Here is a 20,662-nt window from a genome sequence, read left to right as displayed (position 1 = left end):
AAGTTTGTTGTTTTAACCTTCTTCAAGGACCGACCGTAGTCAAATTCGATTCAACTAAAGTAGGAGAAACAGACACCCGCCAACCACCTTTATGCAAAACTAGTTGCATGTCTGTCGGTGGAACCGGTCTCATGTGCGTGGACATGTAAGGTTGGTCCGGGCCGCTTCATCCCACAATACTGCCGAATCAAAGTAAGACGTTGGTGGTAAGCAGTATGACTATCACAGCCCACAACTCTTTGTGTTCTACTCGTGCATATCATCTACGCATAGACCTGGCTCGGATGCCACTGTTGGGAAACATTTCATGGAAAACAAAAAAAATCTACGCTCACGCAATGATCTATCCATGGAGATGCATAGCAACGAGGGGCAGAGTGTGTCTACGTATGCTCGTAGACCGTAAGCGGAAGCGTTAAACAACGGGGTTGATGTAGTCAAACTTCTTCACTCTCCAACCGATCAAGTGCCGAACGCACGGCACCTCCGCGTTCTGCACACGTTCAGCTCGGTGACGTCCTCCGTCTTCTTGCTCCAGCAAGACAGCGAGGTAGTAGATGAGTTCGGACAGCACGACAGCGTGGTGACGGTGATAGTAAAGTGATCCCCGCAGGGCTTCATCTAAGCACTACAAAAATATGACCGGGGTGTAAACGGTGGAGGAGGGCGCCACACACGGCTAGGCAATTGTCTGTTTTGTGCTAGGCGCCCCCTCCCACATATATATAGGTGGGGGAGGAGGGAGCAGCCAGGAGGGCGCCCCAAGTAGGCCGAATCCTACTTGGGGTCCTCCCCAAGTGCCCCCCTTTCCTTATTTGCCGGAGAAGAAATGAAAGGGGGGGAAAGAGAAGGAAGGGGAGGCCGAATCCTCCCCCTTTCATTTCCCCACTCTGGCGGCTGCCATGAGGGGCACGCCAGCCCCTTGTAGGCTGGTGTGCTCCCCTCTTGTGGCCCAATAGGCCCAATACTCTCCCGGGGTGACCGGTACCCCCTCCGATACTCTCATGACTATCCGATTTTCTCCGAAACACTTCCGGTGTCCGAATACCATCGTCCTATATATCAATATTTATCTCTTGACCATTTCGAGATTCCTCGTCATGTCCGTGATCACATCCGGGACTCGGAACAACATTCGGTCACCAAATCATAACTCTTTTAACATTATATCGTCAATGAACGTTAAGCGTGCGGACCCTACGGGTTTGAGAACTATGTAGACATGACCGAGACACCTCTCTGGTCAATAACCAATAGCGGAACCTGGACGCCCATATTGGTTCCTACATATTCTACGAAGATCTTTATTGGTCGGACCGTTATGACAACAAACGTAATTCCCTTTGTCCATCGGTATGTTACTTGCCCGAGATTCGATCGTCGGTATCTTCATACTTTGTTCAATCTCGTTACCGGCAAGTCTCTTTACTCGTTCCATAATACGTCATCCTTCAACTAAATCATTAGTCACTTTGCTTGCAAGGCTTCTTATGATGTGTATTACCGAGAGGGCCCAAAGATACCTCTGTGACAAATCCTAATCTCGATCTATGCCAACTCAACAAACACCTTCGGAGATACCTGTAGAGATCTTTATGATCACCCAGTTATGTTGTGACGTTTGATAGCACACAAGGCATTCCTCCGGTATCCGGGAGTTGCATAATCTCATAGTCGAAGGAATATGTATTTGGCATTAAGAAAGCAATAGCAATAAACTAGACGATCAAATGCTAAGCTAATGGATGGGTCTTGTCCATCACATCATTCTCCTAATGATGTGGTCCCATTATCGAATGACAACTCATGTCTATGGTTAGGAAATCTTAATCATCTTTGATCAACGAGCTAGTCTAGTAGAGGCTCATTAGGGACACGGTATTTGTTTATGTATCCACACATGTATTTAAGTTTTCGGTCAATACAATTCTAGCATGAATAATAAACCTTTATCATGAATAAGGAAATATAAAATAACAACTTTATTATTGCCTCTAGGGCATATTTCCTTCAGGATTTGGGTGAAAGTAGTCTCTCATGATCTTGGCATGACCCTCTGCTCTATAACGGTTGATGTGTATGCGGTCAAACTGTGATCCTCTCCTAAACCGCCGAACATCATCATTGAAAATCATGCCTAAAACGGTGTCAAAGTCATCATTGTCTTCTTCCTCTTTGTATGACGAGGAGTCCTCCAAGACCATCTCCCTCAACCTCTTCATCTACAATTAAAACGGTTAGGTTCAATGTAGATGACTCGGTTCAGAAAGAAACGAACACAAAAACTCACCTAGGCAATTCTTTGAACACTTGCGGTGCGGTTGTGGTGCACCGGCCGGCCGGTGTCCTTTAGACCAGACAGGCGGCGGCGGCGAGAGCGAATGACCTGCAGGGGTGTGCAAGCAAGGTTAGATGCGGCAGCCGACAGAAAAAGAAGAAGTTCCGAAGCAATCCGATGAATCAACCATAGCGACAGTGGCAGCGTTTCACCTTGATTCCGGCGTCGGGGGTCGAACGGGCTAGACGTCGGGCAAAAGGGCGGCGGAGGGCAACGGAGGCAACGAGGTAGCGGCGGGGCCAGCGGGCTGTCGCCGAGAGGCGCGCCGGCGAAGATGCAGGGGCGGGAGACAACGCGAGGGAGAGGTGCGACTTTTACTCAGCCACCGAGCGGTGGAGTATTTTTAGGGAGAAGTTTGGGGCCAGAGTATAACTTTTACTCCCTTACGGCGAATTGGGGATCAGTTATGTGCGTGTTAGATGAGTAAAACAGACTTTTTACTCCTCTAGCGCCGAATAGGGAATCGGTTAGAAATGTCCTAACTGCTTCCTCGTTTTTACCCAACCGTTGCTAGAATGGACATGGAGTTTCTACACCTGAGCTCATATGCTCCTGGTGTGAACAGTAAACTAAATAAAATAGAAAATATTTAGAAAAATTCTGAAAAAAAATTGCGGCATACTTTAAGAGATGTTTGTTGTGCATGCAAAATTTCATCACGAGATGACATTGGTGGAAGGCATGGTAAAAAAACAAAATTGAAACTCTGAAAATATTACTTTCAAACGCATTTTGGAACTCTGATTTTGTTTTTTTGTCACGACTTCCACCAATGTGATTTCGTGATGAAATTTTGCATGCACAACAAACATTTCTTAAAGTATGCCATAAAAAAATTCTGAATTTTTGGAAATGTTCTTTTATTTTATTTAGTTTACTGTTCACACCAGGAGCATATGAGCTCAGGTGTAGAAAGGTACTTTCGTGCTAGAATGAACTAGTACGTAAAAGTTTTTGTAGAACCCGTTCGTATGAATAGCATCGCTCACAGTGGCGGAGCGCTTCACTAGGGCAATGGGGGGCCATAGCCCCTCTACCCTGGAGAAATTATGTGAAATATCAAGCTAAAATTTTGAAGATTATCAAAGTTCAAGCAGAATTTGTCCTTTTGGCCCCCTCAAATGTGCTTTGCCCCTCAACAATCTCTATCAAGCTCCGGCACTTCGCTCAATTTTGAATTCTTGATCTTTTTTTAGGGAAGGCCATCATGGCTAGCTTTATGGATTGAAAATAGGGATTACATCGTCCACAAGTTTCGAAACGAGAAAGCTCGGAGGCTCATCCGTTCAACTAAGAGAAATCTTATTACAATAACTGTAGTTAGCTAGCAGGGCAGCGGGGCGTGCGGCGCGACGGCGAGCCGCCAGATCTGGAGGTCTTGCCCCCCTCCCTTCCATGCATCCATTCCCAGTCCCCGGTTCGGTTTGGATCTTCCGGATCCACCTCCGGTGTGTTCTGGTGGAGCAGATCGGTGTCCGGGGGAAACCTTGGCCGCCTTGGCTGGCCGGCAGCGGCGACGCCGATTTTTGGCGCCGTTTTCCTCCTTGGGGGCGCTGCTGAGGGCACCATCTCTCCTTCTCCGAACCATGTCCGGGTGAAAGCCCAAGATCCGTTGCGGATCGGGCGTCGGCGGCGCCCTGTGCACCGTTACCTTCCTGGAGGCGACGCCAAGGACATTGGGATCGGATGGAAGGGTCTGTAGGTGAGGGGTGGGGTGTGCTGCCTCCCTTTCGGTGGAGCGGTGTTTCTTTATGCATATTCTTGGCGGTGGCTCTTGGCGGCATGGAGCAGCGGAGGCTTGGCGTCAGATGTGTGGTGACGGACACGCGCAGGAGGTCGACGCTGTCTGGCGTCGTGGTGGCGTCGGCGGCAGTGAGACCGGGCAAGGCCGTTGCAACAGTACAGCTCTGAAGATGGATTAGTGGTAGGTGGTTGTGGCGGCCTCATACGCGGCAGGCGGCCTCGTTAAGGAGCACGCCGGACTGGTGGGTGCCCATACCCGGCAGGCGTCCAGGTTGGGACCTCAGGTCTTAGATGTTAGGTTTGGCTGCGAGGTCTGTTTGGTATTAGGCCCAGACCATCAGCGCCCCTTCATCAGTTAGATAGGAGTAGCGACAGAGGTTGCGAAGATGGTGGCTTTGGTCTTACTGTTGTACGACTTTGTAAGATTTTGTGCTAATAATTAATAAAATTGGCCGTATGCATCGATCAGATGCAGAGGCCGGGGGTATTCCTCCTTTTCTAAAAAAAAACTGTAGTTAGCTAGCACATGCGCCGCTTGGTTACAAGAACGTGGGCAGTACTGAAATTTGACCTTCCCGATCAATGAAGAGAGATCCACACACTCGGCAAAAATAGCTGATGCTTCATCCCACCATCTAGCTTGGCCATCACATGATTCTATCACCATCGTGGAGTCCGATTCTGCTTCAATCCGGGGTAAACCAAGTGAATTTGCAAAAGCCAATCCATCTCTCATCGCAAGGGCCTCGGTGGTAACTACATTAGCTGCATGGGGTATAAATTTGCACTGCGCCGCTAGGAATGTTCCCTTCTCATTCCTAATCACAGCTGCTGTAGCACCTAAACCTTCATCAACATAAAAGGCAGCATCAACATTTAGTTTGACACACCTGGGTTCTGGTATCCTCCATTTTTCTACAGTAGTATTCATCATCTTCTCATTAGCATGATGGTAATTATTTGCTATCGCCAATACGGACATCGGCCATTTAAAAGTAGGAGGAGGCGATCCATCGTGAGTGAATTGCCGACGGATCCACCATAGATACCAGCTTCCCACCACTATGACTTGCTTAACATCCAAATTAGGTTTCAGAGGAGCCGGGCTAGGTCCACCGAGGAGTAAATGTTCCAGTATGATAGAACCCGAACGATTCACCGCCCGGGCTTCGGCAATTGTTTCCGAGATGCCTAATCTGCTCCGGAGTTCCCTTGCGTGTATACAATCAAATAACAAATGCTTAATATCCTCCGCACCGTGTTGACAGATTGGGCATGCACCATTTGTACCTACATGTCTGTTAGTAAGGATGGATTTAAGCGGCAATATCCCGTGCAGCGCTCTCCAGCAAAAAATTTGGATTTTACGTGGGATGCAAAGTTTCCAGAGTACACTCCACACTGCCGGTGTGTTCGATCTGTTTGGATGTGTCGGTGCAGTTGCTTGAGCCCCAAAAGTTCGAATCCACTGAATACGGTATGCTGTGCGGACAGAAAAATTCCCTTTCCGATCAGGGTGCCATGCTATAAAGTCATCAAAGGAATTATAGTTTAACGGGATTTGTAAGATCCTGTTAACATCTACCGGATTTAGGATCGACCGAAACAAGTCTTCATCCCATGAACCAGTGTTGGGGTCGATGAGCTCTTGAACAGTGGAAAGAATAGAGTGGCCTCTTAATGATATCACCTTCCTGTCCGGGCTAGCTGGGATCCATGTCCGGGCTAGCTGGGATCCACGGGTCCCTCCAAATGTTCACATGCTCTCCTGTCCCAATTCTCCATATGTATCCCAGCTTGAAGGTCTCTAATCCTTTTATGATACTTTGCCAAGTAAACGATGCTCCATTTTTTAAGCTAGCTTGGAGTAGACTCCCATTTGGTAAATATTTTGCTTTGAGCACTCTAGCACACAAAGATTCAACCTTAAATAGGAGATGGACTGGGTTGAGAAGCGCGTAACGTGGCGCGCGCGTCCATTCTACAGGCTGGCTCAGGCTCGACGAGAGCAGATCATACAATCAAGTCCGTTGGATAGACCAGGTCCATCATTTCCCATTCGTTATAGGAAAAATCCTTTTCCTCGGACGACCGTTTACTCTTTGGGCGCATGCAGCAACCTATAAAAGGAATCAACCATCGATCTCTCCTCCCACAACAACTTCAAGCAAGGTCATTCATCCATACCGTACGTACCGCAGGTGTACTCAGAGACTCAAAAATTAAACCAGGAAGATTTCTATGGGGTCGTCGGCGACGATGACGAGGGCGGTGGTGGTGGCCGTGCTGCTGGTCCAGTGCTGCAACGTGGTTCTCGCGGCGAGGCTGCTCGAGGGAGACCGCGGTTGGCTGCACGGCGGCGTTGGCGCCGCCGGGGCGCTTATCATGCAGGTCCTGCCCAGCGGCACCCCCGGAGCGGGAACACCCAACGGCTGCACCAACAACCCCAACCATCCCCCCGGCGGGCCATGCAACGGCGGCCGCTAAGCCGCCGGCGGAGCTCGACTAGTCAATTGGCATGCATGTGCGTGACGCACGTACATGCGTAGATAGAGATCATCTCTTTTTCGTCTGGTTTGATTAATTCTTTGTCCACTGGTTCTTTCATTCTTTTTAGATGTAATTATAATTATTTTAGGGCTTCCGTGAAAAGATGGAGCCCAAGAAGCTGTTCAAAATTAGTTAGTTTTAGTACATGAATTTGCAATAAAGTTGTCTCTCACGTAGGTCTCTGTGATCACTAACCAATGTGTATAAAGATCTTTGTATTTCTTTTCATAACCATGAGTGGAAGATTGTTGGATTTCATGTGATTTGTATTTTGGAAGGAGAGAAACAGACTCATTTCCGCCGGAAAAAGGCTTACCTACCGGCTAGGTCAAGAGACCAAAGCGAGATAATCCACATTTATTAATAATTTTTAGTATTACGGGTATGTAGATTTGTATCAGGGCTTGCATACTGTGGTCATGCAAATATGTAATTATCTCTTTTTCACTTTATAAAATTAACGAGAAGACAATGCTCCGGCTGGTATCTTCGTAAAATGTTTCTATGCATTGTTTTGTTCGTTGTTTTGATATAGCTCAGCATTCATGTCGAATGGTAAAAATGTTTCTACTCAAGGCGGCTTGAAATGAATATCTATAAGTATATGCGAGGAAGCGTGTTCAGTCAAATTCAAATTGTAGAGTTTGGTCCCCCAAGCTCAATAATGAACTCCAGAAGACCGTGACAAGCTCCTGCTTCCGTACGCAGGCAACACGGCCCCCGCGTCGCCTAGCTTAGGCGACACGGGCGGCGACCCAACCCCGCCGTCCAGCAGCTCCATCCACCGGTGCCTCCTCCCTCGCCGCCGCCTGGGGCCACCGCCGGGCAAAGCCCGCGTGCTGGCGGCGGCGGCGGGGCCTCTCCGTCGCTCGGCGCCCTTCCTGGGGGTCGCAGCTGGGAGCGCTCGATCCAGATGCGCCCGGCGCGTTGCGCATGGCCGGGCCGGCAGCTGGCCGCGCGGCGGCCTCGGGCTTCTCAGGTGAGGCTGCGGTGGCGGGGGCGGCCGGTTTAGGTTGGTTTCGGCCAGATCCACGTGCAGCGCGGGGCGCGGATGGTGAGGCGCAGTGGGTGGGACGCCGGGGCGGCGGCCTCGGTCCGGGTTCCCGGCGTGGCCTGGGCGTGGACGGCGCGCGTGCGCGCGGCGGCGGCTCGGCTCCGGATGTGCGCGTGGGGCGCAGATCGACGGCTGGGCACGGCGACGGCTGACGCGCGGCGACCGGCTGCTGGGCGTGGTGGATGCGCTGCTCTGGAGTGCGCGGTGTGCTGCGTAGGGAGCTCGTCTGCTCTGCTGTCGCTCGTGTGGCTCCGATTGGATCTGGTGCGAGCTCGTGCTTCGATATGGATGTTACGCGATGCGATGCGGCGTGGGTTGCTGCGGTGGTGGACGGCAGCTTTGGCCGGGGCTGGTGCGTCTCTGGTCGCGGTGGATCGTGGGATCCCGCGGTCAGATTGAGGTCGGCCTCAGCAGGTGGTGATTGGTGGGCGGCGGTCGATGGTGGTAGGTGGTCGGCGCATCTCCGGGAGAAATCTTTGCTCCTGTCTTCATCGGAGCCGGCGACGGCGGCGCCCGCGGGTGCCATGATCTTTCTTGAAAGCGGCGTCGTTGAGTTGTGCTCCTCCTCCCCACGGGTTTGGCTCCAGAGGGAAACCTCAGATCCGCTATCGGGCGATGGAGGCGACTTCGCGTCTTCCTCCTCCTTGGGGGTATCGTTTTGAAGCCGGCTACGACTGGGAGACTGGTGGATTGCGGCATCTTCGCCGTGGATGGCGGCATCTTCGCCGCGTGGTTTGCTGAGGCGGGGCGCTAGTTTCTGTTTGGCAACGATGATAGCGTCGAGTGAAGCACGGGTCGCGGCGTGGACTTCGGTAGTCGCTTCTTCCCAGCGTGTCCGAGGTGCTCTCCTGTGGGTTGCTTGGTTGCTTTGAAGTCGGAGCTGCGGTGGAGCGTGTCCAGGTGGTGACGATGACAGGCGCCCGATGGTCGTTTGCGGTGGGCACGGTCGGTGCAAGACCCGCATATTTCCCTTGTGAGGCTCGTTGTCAAAGTCGGAGCTATCGGTTGCTTATGCGTGTGGTCATCCGGTGGCATGTGCCGTCGTGGTTTGTGTCATGTCGGTGGCTAGGTTGGCCGGTGGTGTTCATGTATGTGGGTTGAGTTGTATCGGTTTTAGCTCGGTTTTCCATCAATTAACCGGACGATCTCTTCTTTTTAATCAATGAAAATGGTAAATCTTTTGCCTTGTTTCAAAAAAAATTATAGTGTTTGTTACATGTCCTCATAATATTCCGTTGCCCCTGTTTTGTTTTAGTTAAAGTCTTGAACCATTCAAAATAGTTCAAAAGTGCATGCTAGAAAACATTTAATCAAGCGCGCACTACTATCAATCATTATAATCGCATCATGCATGCGGCACTAAGCAGGTGCGTATTTGGAATCCTAGGACTAAACAAGGGTCAAACACATATCATCTGCCAAATAAGGAGCTTCAAACTCGGACGGGTCTAACAAGCGTGCTAGCTTGACCTTTCCATAGTTGGACCAGACCAATAACAGAACGGTCAAGGTATGACAGCCGTGGGCACAGCAAAAACAATCTTGGGGACAGTGCTTTTTTAAAAAAAGAATATCTATATTCACGAGCTCCCAGTGACTAGGAGCTTCAAACCGCTCAAATTATAATTCTAGGACAACGCTAACACCCACACGTGTGGTGGGGGCCAAATCAGCCCACACGCCTATAACACGCAGACTGCGCCACGTCACCGCATGCATGCATGTGAGAAGTTTTTTGGATTTTTTGTTTTTAAAATGTTTTATCTCTTAAATGAAAAATCCGATTCAAAATCTGTTTTCACCATTAAATCCCACGCGACGAGATTTTCGAAACTAGATCTCATATCAATATATTTCGACGAATTTCTTTTAGGGTTAAAAGTTATCATGTCTATTGCACATGAATTATCATGATGTTTACACTGAAGTTGTCATGATATATTTCAGATATTTTCTTCTACATTTGAAAGTAAATTTTAACATATTATAAAATGGGGAATTAAGAAACTAGACTTGCCATGAACCATAAACTAAAATTGCCATGATACATGCACTTAAAATTGCCATGGTTCATACAAAAAACAATTTTCATGGTCAAAGTACTGGAATTGCCATCATCAAAAAACTAAAATTGCCACATGGCAACTTTAGTTTAAGCACTATGGCAACTACAGTGTAAACATCATGGCGATTTTTGGGCAAAAAAAATATCGTCGAAACATATCAACATGGGGTCTAATTTTGATGATCGCGTCGAGACGGATTTAATGGTGAAAACGGATTTTTAATTCGATTTTTTAATTAGGAGATAAAACTTTTTAAAGCCGAAACCAAAAAGATTCATGCTGACGCCATCTGTTCATACGTGGCAAAATGAGTGATGATGGAGGCGTGTGGGCGATGTCCAAGATGTCACACGTGTGGGCGTTAGTTTTTTTCCTAATTCTACAGGAAATCCAAAAAAAGCTTGAATTAAAATTCAAAAAAATATATTGAATTTGCGGTAGATTTCCAAAATGTTATGACAGGTTAACTAGTCTCTGAAACCCGTTACTAGGATACTCTGCTGCGGATTTGCTAGAGATGCACCTCGTGCCAACGTCATGGACAACGTGTCTAGCATAGACGATTTTTAAATTGCAAGCTCAAACCAAGTAAACAAAGATTTCAGGTCTCTGCCTGCATGGTAAGCCTGGGTGTAGGTAAAGTGCTTATTCGGGCCGAAAGAAGTTGACTGCGCACATGTTTTGAATAAAAGAAAGAGCGTAAAAGTTGAATTGAAAAGTTCATGTCGTCCCCGTTGAACTGGAAATACTGTTGGCGCTGGCTGTCCGAGGAATTCAGACATCATGCATGCATGCATGCTTTCTCAGCGACTGAAATTCTACTGCGGTACTGAATGATGTTCAGCTGCCCTCCAGCTAGCGTAGCTTGCTACCAAGGACGAGATGTCAAAGAGATGACTTTGAGCAATACGATCGGGTAGTACTTATTTTTCAGCAAGCACTGATTACTGATCGATCGAGGCGCAACAATTTTTGGACCTGATCAACCGCACACCTAACCGAGAAAATGGAAGCAAAAGCCCTCCACATGCCGTGGAATTCTTTCTGAACTGGTTGACCTGCTAATCAATTACAGTCATTTGTTTACTCCAAGTAATTTCTGGTTTCCGATCTACAGTGCTACTGTAGCTAGCATTGCGCAAAAGAAATCGTACTTTCAGAATTGACTTGGTGCTGCTGGCCAGCATAGACAGACAGAGCTGTATATTACGCTACATGCATGAGATTCAGTCTTCCAGGTTGACGTCTCAAATCTTTTAGGTTGACAGCTGAACTGACCATGTCTCAGATTTATACTTTTACATGTATGCAGGAACCAAATACACACGTATTCACACTGAAGAAGCCGTACATGTTCCATGTCTTCATCTCCAAAAGGACGGGGCCCCACGAATGGTATAGGCACAGGAGTTTTTACCTTGCCAATCGCCATTTTAAGATTTGAATTAAGAGTTCCGTGTGCTTGTCTCTGCAAGTCGATTCAGATCGATGAATCGCAAGCCGCAGGTTGAACCACTACCGTATGCTAGTATGCTATATTTTCTGTTGTTTGTGGAACAGGGGGCATTTAACAGGCTTCAAACTATGTCCTCTGAGAGATACTAAAAGACAGAGAATCTCAAAACTCTGCTTCATTTATCAACATATCTTAACATTGTGTGCCTATATCACAGGATTTTGACCAGAGAAAATTGAAAATTATTTGAGGGCACTACTTCACTGTAACTGATAAACAGTCAAAACATAACCTAGGCAGACAAATAGACGCGTCTTGTAACCATTAGAACGCGAGGGGGTCGAAACAGAAATAAAATTCAGAAGGTGGACACTGAGCCAGATTGTTGGAGAAGAATACCAGCAAATTTTCAATGGCCAAAATCCTTGAGCCTCCTCTTGAGAACATCCAAGGACCTCGTGCGAGCATTCTGCTTCGTGTTGCGGTTGGAAAGGCTTCCAAACAGCCCGTCTGCCGAGTCCTTGAACTTGTCGACAATGATGGAAACCTTCTTGTAGTCCAGCGATCCATAGTTCTTCCCCCGTATCACCGGATTCATGAAGTTCTCAGGCTGGCTGCTCGACAGAAGGTTGACGAGCTGCCTTATCTCAACCAAGCAGTCTCTGAACGTTGTTTCCTTCCCCATATCTGCCAGCCCGGTGATGTGGAATTTTTCATCCGCAAATGCCTCCAGCATCTTCAGGTCCATGTCGAGGCCTAAAACGGCACTCATCGTTAACCTTTTCACGCCATCGCTCAGAAGCGTTGTCATTATCGAGTCCGAGATGTGGCCCACTGCACCAGAGACAACCTTGTACAGAGCTTCAAGTGGTAAAATCTCCGAAGCTGTTGATACTAGTGTTTCAAGATAAATAAGAACCTCGTTCATGTAGTCATTGGCATTGTCCGGTGTTTCTTCCACTATCCAGTCGACGTCTTCCAAGAGCACCATAAAATCATCGATCTTGGAATTGGCCATGTTTATTAAAGCATTATATGCTGCGTTCTGCGAGGCTTTTAGCACGGCTCGAGCAGTCAAAGTAGCACGAGACCTCTCAGCGACGCGCTTGGGGATGCCGCACTGCTGGGCACAGTGCAAGAGGTACAGATCACAAGCATGCTCCAGAACAGAGATATTTCCTGCTAGTTGCATCATCTGTGACATGGCCAATGAGCGAGCATACATCCTGTTCAGAAGACAGTCGTTCAATACCTCAATCAACAGCCTGTCTAGGTAAGCTTTCACCACTTCATAAAGGTTCATGTCACCACCATAAGACAAATAGCTCACAGAATCCTCAACGAAGGACCGGACAACGCGACAAACTTCTGGAACAGAAGAGGAGAATGGCGCCACATATGGAAACTCCGGGATCACCTCACTTGGCTCCAGATGAAATGCTGTGACATTCATGTTGTACTCGTATTCCTTCTTTATAACCATCTGCTCATATGAGTCATTAGCAAGGATATCATCTACCTGCCTTCGGCACTCAGAAAGAAGCAGTTGGTGGTACTTGTCCCGGCTTCTCGAGAGAATATTGATCAATGGTGTGGTTTGGTAACCATACTTCCTTAGAACTGAAGCCATAAGAGTGATATAATCTTTTATGAGGAGGAGGTGGCTGGCCGTACCGATGCGAGAAAACTGGCTCTCCATTAGAGATGTCATCTTCGCAACGGCTGTTTCCCATGTTGCTTCGACTTGGCTCTCGGTCAGCAATCTCTCTGCAGTTCGAAGGACGCGTTGTTCAACAATAAAAAACCCAGCTACCTGTGCAAGAAAGGGCTGATGAGACTCGAGGAACGGTTGCGAAGTGGAAATTTGCATATCCAGGCTGAGTTGCATTTGCCTGTTCTTGTAGTAATAATCTCTGAACTTCTCTCCAATACCGAGGCGCACATGGATGTGATGCGTTCGATAAACAGGTGTGAGATCAAAATCTAGTGCTGTTTCCTCATCTGTATTCTCTGCATCCAAGGTATACATGTGCTGATCTGGTCCAGCATGGCCATGCTCTTCAGCCTCTCTCTGCCGCGCACGCATTTCTTCCTCTTTTTGGCGAGCCAAAGAGGCGTGACTTATCGACACCTGCCCGATCTGCTTGGACATTCTTCTGATATGAACAAGCCAATCATTGAACTCGCCACAGGCTTTCTTCTCGATGTGCAGCTTTATCAGTGGTATCTGTCTCCCAACCACCTTTTTAATCATCTTTACAGGAATGTTTTGCAGGTATCCATGCTCAATCAAATCCAGAGTCTTGAGTGCAGGATGGAACTTAGCTTCTGCAATGTAACTGTTGCACGCCATGCACAGGGTAATGACTTTGACGCAAATCTTCAATATCGTCATGGCCTCTCCCACGTTTTTCTTGACCGAGTACAACTCAAGAAGTTTGTCAAGCTTCAACAGCAGGGCGCTCGATGCCTCCTGCAGGTGCGAGTTCTCACCAGACAACATGCTCTTGAGCTCCTCGGCATCGACCATCACACCGCGTAACTCGTCGACGGCAAGGATGAAATCCTCGTAGTGAAGCCTGCATAGCTCTTCGATCTCAACCTCTTTCTTCTTCACGATGCTCCTGAGGCTATGCGTGAGGGCTTCGGGCTTGCCGGAATCAAATCCATGCCGGATCATGGGGCCCAGATCCTCGCCGTTTGCAATGAACGCGGCAAGGCCCATGCCGAGACCTCCATCACCGCTATCCACGATAGTTCTCTTCTTTGGCTCGTCAGCCATGATTTAACTGTAAAAAGAGCAGATGTACAATTTCAGCACAGCCGTGAAAAGATGCATCTCTAGAAGTTTGGGAATTAGATGCGACAAAGAAGTATATATATGATGTTGGCAGTTTGTAAGGCAGTACATGCATGGGTCAAATCAAAGCAAATTGACGCGGCGATTCACGGGTTTATTTGTACTAATAATCTTTTCCTGATACAAATGCAGTAGCAAGAAGAAGAACATCAAGGATCATTCCGTGATTGACGTGTCAAAAAACCGGCTAGCAGGAAACCAAGAATCGGTCAACCAAATTGCTAAACGATCACCGGATGAACACCACCCGTATCATCGGAAATTCAAGTCGCTGCAGCAGGGAAATTGCTTCGCAGAGAGTAATCTCCAATGGAAAAGGAAACCGACGGTGAATTTACACTGCACAATACATAGACCGCAGGTGGCCACTCCCTTGTCTGCATCTCTCCTCCCTTCCCCGTCGAAATAATACCGGGGCCTTCCCTCCCCGGCGGCGAGCTCCGTCCCCTCCCTCGCCGGTAGTAGGCGGAGAAGGCGGCGTCGGGAAAGACAGGGAGAGGGAATAAGGGAAAGCGGGCCGGCGGGGGCCTCAATCCACGGCGAGGCGAGCAGAGACCGATGGGGCATTTGTCGAGTTGGTCCATGCATGGCGGAGAGACGTACGTAGAAGAGAAGGGGAGGAATCGGGGCGGAATACTCACTGAGGCGGGATGCGATCGTGAGGAGAAGATCGGCGGCGGCGGCGGCCTGCGGTTGATCCCTGAAATGGAACCTCTGGCGAGCTGCGCGGCGCGGCGCGCGCGAGAAGTGCGTGCGGGGAGTGGAACGGGCCGGACAGCCTCGGGAAAGAAAGTGTGCGTGGCCGGGGAATAGGGCCATCCGTCTATAGCTAGCTCCGTTTGGTTTTGTTCGGTTGGGTTGGATCCGCTGTCGAAGGAGAGGAGTGAGAACCATGCCGGCTGGGGAGTACGATGTGCGTGAGTGACTGACTGACTGACTTCCATGCCGGCTACTGAAGCGATTGGTGTCCTCGGGTGCGATCAGGGTCTCTCTGGACTCTGGAGACGGACCATCAGCTTCTAAGAGCAAGTATAATAAGATACGGTCCAAGAAACATTGTAAAGTAGTACTACAAGGATTAAACAGTTATATTTGTACTGAGTTGGATGAGAGAGAAGGGAAGCGGGTTGTAGATTAACAGCTCCAAGAAACATAAAGTAGTACTACTTAGCAAGCTCCAAGAAACATAAAGTAGTACTACTTAGCAAGTAAGGTACTGTACATGTATCAGGTTGACTATATGTGACATGGCAACTCCTTATACCTAGCTGTTGACTATACTATTAACCAAGCTCTAATGCATGCGCTGAGCTCCATGGTGATGATTCAAGCCTGGCCGCGGCGATGGAGGAACATCTCCGTACTAATTTATCCAAGATTGGTGGAGGTTCTTGCCTGCCCTAGTACTACTAGGGAGCTCAATAAACCTGCTCATCAACTTGCCGGGATGGGGACGCTATTTCATGTACTACAAGGATCAAGGAGCTTTGCTCTGGCCTCTGGGAGTATGATGTGCCTGCATGTACCGCTGCATTTGTATTGGCCGATTCGCCATCCCCCGTTGAGTAACAAAGCTACTATTGCGTTTCCCTCGAATCAAAAAGGAAAATAACACACAAAACATACACACGGGTAATTAACTTGGTCGCAGATCGATCTGCGGGTAGTTAAACTCTATACACTGGTTTTCTGCTAGTACTTCGAATCGATGTTTCAAGATTGATGATACCCACACAGCCACATTGTACCATTTATTACACATGAATAGCAGATGGGGAAAAGAAACTCAACGACCAGACCAGTGTGCTCAAGCCTCAAGCAGGAAGGAAAGAAATGCGCAAATGGGAGGGGCAAAAAACAGAGGTAGAAACTCATCGTTATCGTACATCTTCAGAGGGTTCATTGTCACAGATTTCTCAGGCAACGGGGCACTCTTTAGCTGTGTATTTCCAGTCAGGTTTCGGCCGATGGCATCCTCGAGAATGACTGCACCAACAAACTAAGTAAGAACCAGAGGAATGATGACAGACATGCCTGGCCAAGCTATTTCCTTGCTAACAACCAGCAAGTGCAAATTAGAATAGGAAAGTGTCATAGTACATAGACTCAAAAAGATAAGACACCTTATAAGAAAACTCAAACTAGTCAAAGATGGGGTTTGCAACTATTGTTGATGATTTGGTTAATCAAGATCAATACAATGATGCTGGGCACCATTGCTCAATGATAAACATACGTGCTAAGAAGAAAGGATGGCATAGTGACAGGTCAAAAGAATACACATGTTTACCTTCTATGTACAACGGTCAACGGCATTATCTACTTCTGAGCGACGACCTCATCCTTAGACTCTGCCTGAAAGGAAATAACCAGCACAAAGTGTAAATTTTCCACATCGTAGATATAGATAATGCAGCCAATTCTAGCTGAAAAGAGCTGACTGATAGAACACATATAGTCTCTCACTAACAAATAGGCTAAATGCAGGAATGCGTTTAAAAAGGTAGCATATCATGTACCTCAGCTGCAGTTTTTCTTCGAACTTTTCTAGTTGGACTCCTCATAGTGACAAATTCCTCTGCAGATGTTGGGTGAACGCCAACAGTGACATCAAAATCTTGCTTCGTTAACCCGGCTTTAACACCAATTGCAATTCCCTGTCACATAGTCGTAGAAACATGACAAAGAAGCCTTGAAAGAAGCAACAATGGTGAAGAATAATACAAAATCATGCAGACCTGGATTATCTCAGGTGCATCATCACCGCACATATGCACTCCTACAACTTTGTTCGTAGTAGCACACACAATGAGCTTCATTAGTACACGATCAGGTAATCCAGAAAGAGTGGCTCTAAGAGGTCTGAAGTTTGACAAGTAGACATCAACATCTCCATACTCTTCAATAGCCTGCACAAATATGCATATGAAAGACCTCCTTTGTGTGCAACAAAATTTGATGCATGCCATATATTATTACCTGCTCCTCGGTAAGGCCAACTTGCCCAATGGGTGGTTGGGAGAAAACAGCAGCTGGTACAGCTCTGTCAAAAAACATTTGATTCACAATGAAAAAGCATTCAATACAGCAATGATATCCAGTCTCAAATGACAAAAATATCTAACAAAGCAATGAAATTAGATTATGCATTTCAGTACAAATTCAGTTTCAGGAGATTGTCAGACTGGGTGAAGCAGAAAAATATTAATCCAAACAAATTGACCAAATGAACTCAACTTTCAAAAGTCACATCACTTCAAATTTTAGTTCATTTGGTTGAGGAGGGTTAGAGGGCACCCTAAGGGTCAAAAACTTGCATCCATAGAACTGGGGAATGGGGGACAAACTTGAAATTTACTACTACCAATTGACCATATAGGCTACCATAATTCAAAAATCCACAATACTTTCTGAAAGGAAAAACAAGGAAATAAAAACTAAATCAAATCTGGTCCTGTAAACTATCATCAGGAGAGGTAGCCACTCATGGTCAACTAACAAGGTATACATCATTTCTAGAACAACCATTGCCTGAACCATATGGTTTTCAAGATTCCTGGTTGTGAGTTGATAAATGATTAAATACCTGTACTCTGGTTTGGTCGGTTCATCACCGAATAAAGTTTTCGCAAATGCTCCACCTTCCATCAGTGCAACCGGAGTCAAGTTGATCCTATCAGTAACATCTCCAACAGCCCAAATTGAATCCACTGAGGTTCGAGAATACTCATCAACCTAGCAAGGACAAATATATAACAAAGAATCCAGATGTCATGGTGACAATAAAAGCCAGAGGAACTTGAAGGCCACGTATTATTTTACCTACCACTATAGCCCCCTTCTTGTCCATTTTAACCCCAACCTCCTCCAGTCCGAGGTTCTACAAGAACAACTATGTTAGGATCTAGGATGAACGAATGCATAAAACGGTGATATACGATATAACTAAGCGAAAACAAAATGTCTCAGATGGTACTACTAACCTTCGTATTCGGTTTACGACCTGTCGCGAACATTACATGTGAAAACCCACCAATAGTTTCTTTGTTTGTCTTCAGAGATAGTAAACCATCATTTGATTTAGTTATAGCTTGAGGACTATGTTCAGTATGAAATGCGATACCCCTTAAAGACATCTGTTCAGCAACGAAATCTCTGACCTGAAGTTCAAAACTGAAAAAATAAGTCAGAAGCACAAGGCACCTCATCTATCGTTGACACTATTATATGTTATTCTTAATACTTGCTCACCTCCTCATCAAACCCTCTTAAAACTTTCGGTTGCCGAATAAACACATGAACGTCACTTTTTAAGCCATTAAAAATGCCAGCAAACTCCAAGGCAATATATCCACCTCCCACTATTGCAATTTTCTCAGGTTTTGATGGCAGATCTAGTGCAGCATCGGAATCTATAACATGCTCTATTCCTGGGATATCTGGCATCGATGGTCGACCACCAACAGCTATAAGTATGTTCTTAGCAGTGTAGAGCTTGCCATCCACACTAACAGTATGTGGATCAACCACCTGTATCAAGTGAACAAAAATTATATCAGTAACTGCACCTTCCAACAGAATTCATTTCAGAAAGCAGTCTATCTATCCCAACTTTGACCTGATTTACAAACATTGCCCAACCTTTCCACGGCCTTCAATTAGATCGACGTTTGCGTTCTTTAAAATATTTTTGTAAATGCCAACTAGGCGTTGCAGCTCTGTATTTTTGTTGGCTATCAGAGTGCTCCAGTCATGCTTTGGATCAGTATCATACGCCCATCCAAAGCCATGAGACTCTTCAAACTCATGAGAGAACTTGGATGCATACACTAACAGTTTCTTTGGAACGCACCCACGAAGCACACATCTGTGACGAAAACAAATAAAGTTCTTATAGATGCATTCTGGCATAAAAGGTTAGGAATTCAATATGCATAACAAAACTAGCAAGGATATGCAAATTATGAAGGCCAAAACTGTACTGACAGCCTAGTGCTAAATAGTCCTCAATCGTAAATATTGATGTGGACTGTGGAACACAGAAATATTGGACACATAAACATGATAATTGACAAACTAAGATATTGCGAGAAAAATGCAAGAAGATAAATGCAGAACTGCATGTCTCCCGCAACTTGCTACATACTGCAACTGCACCTCTTGATTCCAGTGGAAATATTTTTTAATGAAATTATATTAATATCATGACATTTGCTCCAAAGTAAAGTTAAGAATTATCAAGCGCATGGGTTCAGTTCTACCCATCGAAACAGCAAATGATGCCACAATACTGAAATAGGCTACAGTACGATGGTGCAGCATGAAATAGTTTGCAACTTGCCTACAGTCAAATTCCTCTACTCATACCAATTAATTAGAAACCCAAAAACTTCGGAGAGCTGTCTGAACCACATGGTCCACATATAAACATTATCTTTACTAGTGTAGAAAATTCAAAGCAAGGATAACTGTACATGTCGAAATAATATAATAAGACCACTCATGCACCAATAACATCACCAGAAACAAACATCCCCACCATCATGTAGCCTCTAACCCTTAAATGGCACGCGAATGTGATGAAAACTGAATGGCATATTAGGGATCTTCACTCTAAGAATCCAGTTCAGCAAGCTAAGGCGTACAGTGAGGTGGTGGTAGCAATCTACTCCCTCCGTGCCAAAATAGATGAGTCAACTATGTACTAACTTTAGTACAAAGTTAGTACAAAGTTGGTTCATCTATTTTGGAACGGAGGGAGTAGCTAACCAGTGCAGCGCAACACATTCAACACTAGTCGCTTGTCATTCCAGAAGAAACTTGGCGAAGCACACATACGCTGCAACGCACGCGGCCTGACCAAACCTTCCTGCCGACAAACGAACCACAGAAGCAGGAGAAGCGTCCACTTACGTCCCCCCGAGGCCGCCGAGGTCGTCCGCGGAGATGGTGGAGAAGGGCATCTCGCAGATGGCGGCGCGGGCGCCGTAGAGGGTGGAGGCGAAGCGCGAGGCCCGCACGCCGCCGCTCCCGGCGCCGATGGTGAAGAGGTCGTAGTCGTACTCCCCCGCGGAGGAGGACCCGTTGGGCGCGGCGGAGGCCGAGACGGGGCGGCGGAGGCGGGGGCGGGCGCGGTCCGGGAGCCGCGGGGAGGCGGCGGCGGCGAGGGAGCGGAGGCGGTGGCGGTGGATGAGGAGGGAGCGGCGCGGGGAGAGGGTCCGGGTCAGGGTCTGGAGGGTGGTGGCGCAGGAGAAGGGGAGGGCCGCGGTTGTCGCCATGGCTACCTCTTCCTCCGAGGTCCGAGCTCTCGCCGCGCTGCCGCCGGCTCCTTTCTGGAAGTGTGGGGAGGGGAGAGGAAGGGGAGAGGCGAGACGATTGGCGATGTGTGGAAGAGTACGAATTTGTTTAGATTCCACTTTCTTTATTCCGAAAGCGTACTTCCGAATAACAGCACTTCCTGCCGAAAGCGTACTCTAAGCTTTTACGCAAAGGGGTGGCTAAAGTGCACGATGAAGCTTCCCGTGCGCAATGTTCTAAGGCGGGTTCTAGGACGCCTTCATGTGACAGCACACAACAGCACAGAAGGCCATTTCCC

General features: G+C 47.3%; 2 protein-coding genes across 2 annotated transcripts; both read right to left on the bottom strand.

Moving 5' to 3' along the window:
* Positions 1-11,362: 11,362 nt before the first annotated feature.
* Positions 11,363-14,896, bottom strand: LOC123098516 (exocyst complex component SEC15A). Its single transcript, XM_044520548.1, has 2 exons — positions 14,709-14,896; positions 11,363-13,996 (listed from the first exon to the last, which is right to left on the bottom strand). The coding sequence occupies exon 2, from the start codon at positions 13,987-13,989 to the stop codon at positions 11,617-11,619; it is 2,373 nt and encodes a 790-aa protein (XP_044376483.1). The 5' UTR covers positions 13,990-13,996; positions 14,709-14,896; the 3' UTR covers positions 11,363-11,616.
* Positions 14,897-15,676: 780 nt separating this feature from the next.
* On the bottom strand, positions 15,677-20,443 carry LOC123098515 (glutathione reductase, chloroplastic). Its single transcript, XM_044520547.1, has 11 exons — positions 19,981-20,443; positions 18,709-18,934; positions 18,319-18,597; positions 18,051-18,227; positions 17,894-17,947; positions 17,654-17,802; positions 17,047-17,110; positions 16,806-16,976; positions 16,587-16,724; positions 16,358-16,422; positions 15,677-16,053 (listed from the first exon to the last, which is right to left on the bottom strand). Exons 1-10 carry the CDS (start codon positions 20,343-20,345, stop codon positions 16,387-16,389), a joined length of 1,659 nt encoding a protein of 552 aa, XP_044376482.1. The 5' UTR covers positions 20,346-20,443; the 3' UTR covers positions 15,677-16,053; positions 16,358-16,386.
* Positions 20,444-20,662: the final 219 nt, after the last annotated feature.

This window comes from Triticum aestivum, chromosome 4D (genome assembly GCF_018294505.1).
Source record: "Triticum aestivum cultivar Chinese Spring chromosome 4D, IWGSC CS RefSeq v2.1, whole genome shotgun sequence".
In the NCBI taxonomy this organism is placed as follows: domain Eukaryota; kingdom Viridiplantae; phylum Streptophyta; class Magnoliopsida; order Poales; family Poaceae; genus Triticum; species Triticum aestivum.
The sequence above is the reverse complement of the archived record's forward strand: the minus strand, read 5'-3'. Positions and strand labels throughout refer to the sequence as shown.